This window comes from Cyprinodon variegatus, unplaced genomic scaffold, assembly GCF_000732505.1.
Source record: "Cyprinodon variegatus isolate N-32 unplaced genomic scaffold, C_variegatus-1.0 Scaffold120, whole genome shotgun sequence".
NCBI classification, from domain to species: domain Eukaryota; kingdom Metazoa; phylum Chordata; class Actinopteri; order Cyprinodontiformes; family Cyprinodontidae; genus Cyprinodon; species Cyprinodon variegatus.
In genome coordinates, this window is record NW_015150573.1 from 985972 (window position 1) to 988049 (window position 2078).

At 42.6% G+C, this 2078-nt stretch overlaps 1 protein-coding gene across 1 annotated transcript in view; it reads left to right on the forward strand.

Annotated features, from left to right (window-relative positions):
• svil (supervillin) overlaps positions 1-2078 on the forward strand; it is an 86059-nt gene that overhangs the window by 73071 nt on the left and 10910 nt on the right. Inside the window, exons 27-29 of the mRNA XM_015375528.1 lie at positions 338-443; positions 550-757; positions 848-981. Coding sequence (XP_015231014.1) covers positions 338-443; positions 550-757; positions 848-981 — 448 coding nt within the window. The remainder of the gene's footprint in view (positions 1-337; positions 444-549; positions 758-847; positions 982-2078) is intronic.

Below are 2078 nucleotides of genomic sequence, written 5' to 3' on the forward strand. Positions count from 1 at the left end.
GATATCAAAAAAGTACTCTAGAGTGTTGTTCAGCATGGGGGTGAGTAGAAAATGAAGGCTAATCATGTTTTGGGTGTACTATTCCTTTAATCTGAACAGGTCCTGATGTAAATATGGCAGAACTGTGGTTATAGAGGATTATGGTTGTTTTAATTGGGCTCCTTCTCTCACACTACAATCTTCTTATTGGTTATACCAGAGCTTATTACATTTCCTTTTTGAATACTATTGGTGATGTTATTAGTGATATTAGTAGGTTAAGTTGAGGGATGCCCGCTGAAGGCCTAGTTACCATGTGCGCCGCTGCTTCCTGCTAACGTTCAACTTCCTGTTTCAGGTTCAGGTCCTGCAGGGGAAAGAGCCACCATGTTTCCTGCAATGTTTCACAGGGGGAATGATTGTCCACTCAGGGAAGAGAGAAGAGGAGGAGGAATGCTCACAAAGTAAGGCTGGTTCTAACACATTGATCCAACTTTTTTTATATTTATTTTTAAGGTGATTTATTTGTTAATTTTTGTGACTGCATCCTGTCTCCTTTCTCCCTCACAGATGACTGGCGTCTTTACTGCGTGCGAGGGGAGATGGAGGTGGAGGGCCACCTGCTGGAGGTGGCCTGTCATTGCAGCAGTCTGCGCTCCAGAGTTTCCATGGTGCTGCTGGGAGTCAGCCAGGCCCTCATCTACCTGTGGCACGGCTGCAAATCCCAGACGCACACGCGGAAGGTGGCGTGTGTCGCCGCCAACAGGCTCAAAGAGAAGTGAGTGGATTTTTCTGCTTTCCTTCAAACATTTCCCAACGAGCCGTTTTGAACAGGTCCAGTAGTGCAGCTGGTGTTTTTCTCGCCCAGCTGTCCTCTGGAAACGGGGCTGCACAGCAGCAGCAGGGTGACCGTACGGGAGTGTGACGAAGGAGCGGAGCCCATTGGGTTCTGGGAAGCCCTCGGCAGGAAAGACAGGAAGGCGTACGACTGCATGCTTCAAGGTGAGCCAATGAAAACTGTTGCTGGTAAAAGCAATCGGATAATGGTTCTGGATTAGAATATGACCATAAAGGCCGTTAAGGCTGCAGGCTGGTTTCTCCAAACCTCTGAACATGAGAACATCTCTAATCCACTGCCCCTGTCAGGGGTCTCAGAATATTTTATCTCCGATTAGGATTAGTTCCGACTTTTTCTCTCTCTTCTTCCAGAGATCTACCATTTACGGAAACTTTAATGGCTCAGTGTAATCTTCAGCTTCCTGGAAAACATGTAAAACCTTTAGGATCAAAACTGATGGTTTCATCCACTTTTTCCCTCAAATGTCTTGGTCTATCACAGGAGTCTGCAACCTTTCATATCCAAAGAGCCGTTTTGCCCAGAGTACGACCAAATATAAAGTTGTTTAGAGCTGCAAAATATACCATGACTTTATCTAGAAAACCTTTTTTTTTTTTTATCTTGTATAGGAAATTAGTTGTTGCCATCTCAAACAATCAATTCATCTATTTTTTTATGTTAAAAGGGATCATTTTCAAGCTAATTCATAGAAAAATGTCTCCTAAAACATATTTCTGGTTCTTTTAATCTCATTATTTTCCATCTTATAAAAAACGCTAAAGCTATTGATGCCGGTATGTATTATAGTAAATTATTTAGCTCTTTATATACATTTTAGCTATTAAGAGCTGCTGGAGAGGGTCCAAAGAGCCATATGTGGCTCCGGAGCCACAGGTTGCAGACCCCTGGTCTATCAGATCAGGCTGCTAGCCATAGGGCTTGTTACACACACAGCAAGATCAGAGATTTGTTGTTTTCAAAGAGGAAAGAACAAGAAAATATATTTTTTCTATGTTAGAAAAAGTAAACTGGCTCCACAGGTGGCTCTGTGTAAGAAAGAAAAATGTGGAGCAGATGAGGACGTACAGTTAGTTGCATTAAAAGCTGAGCTCATAGGAGAGTAACGGGACTAAACACTGAAAAACAAGACCAACCCTATCATCTATAACTAAAGTTTGTTGATGGCAGCAGCCCAGCTGACTCCTCACTGTAAATAGAGAACTAGATTTAGCTAATATCTAAACTATAAAAGATTTAGCTA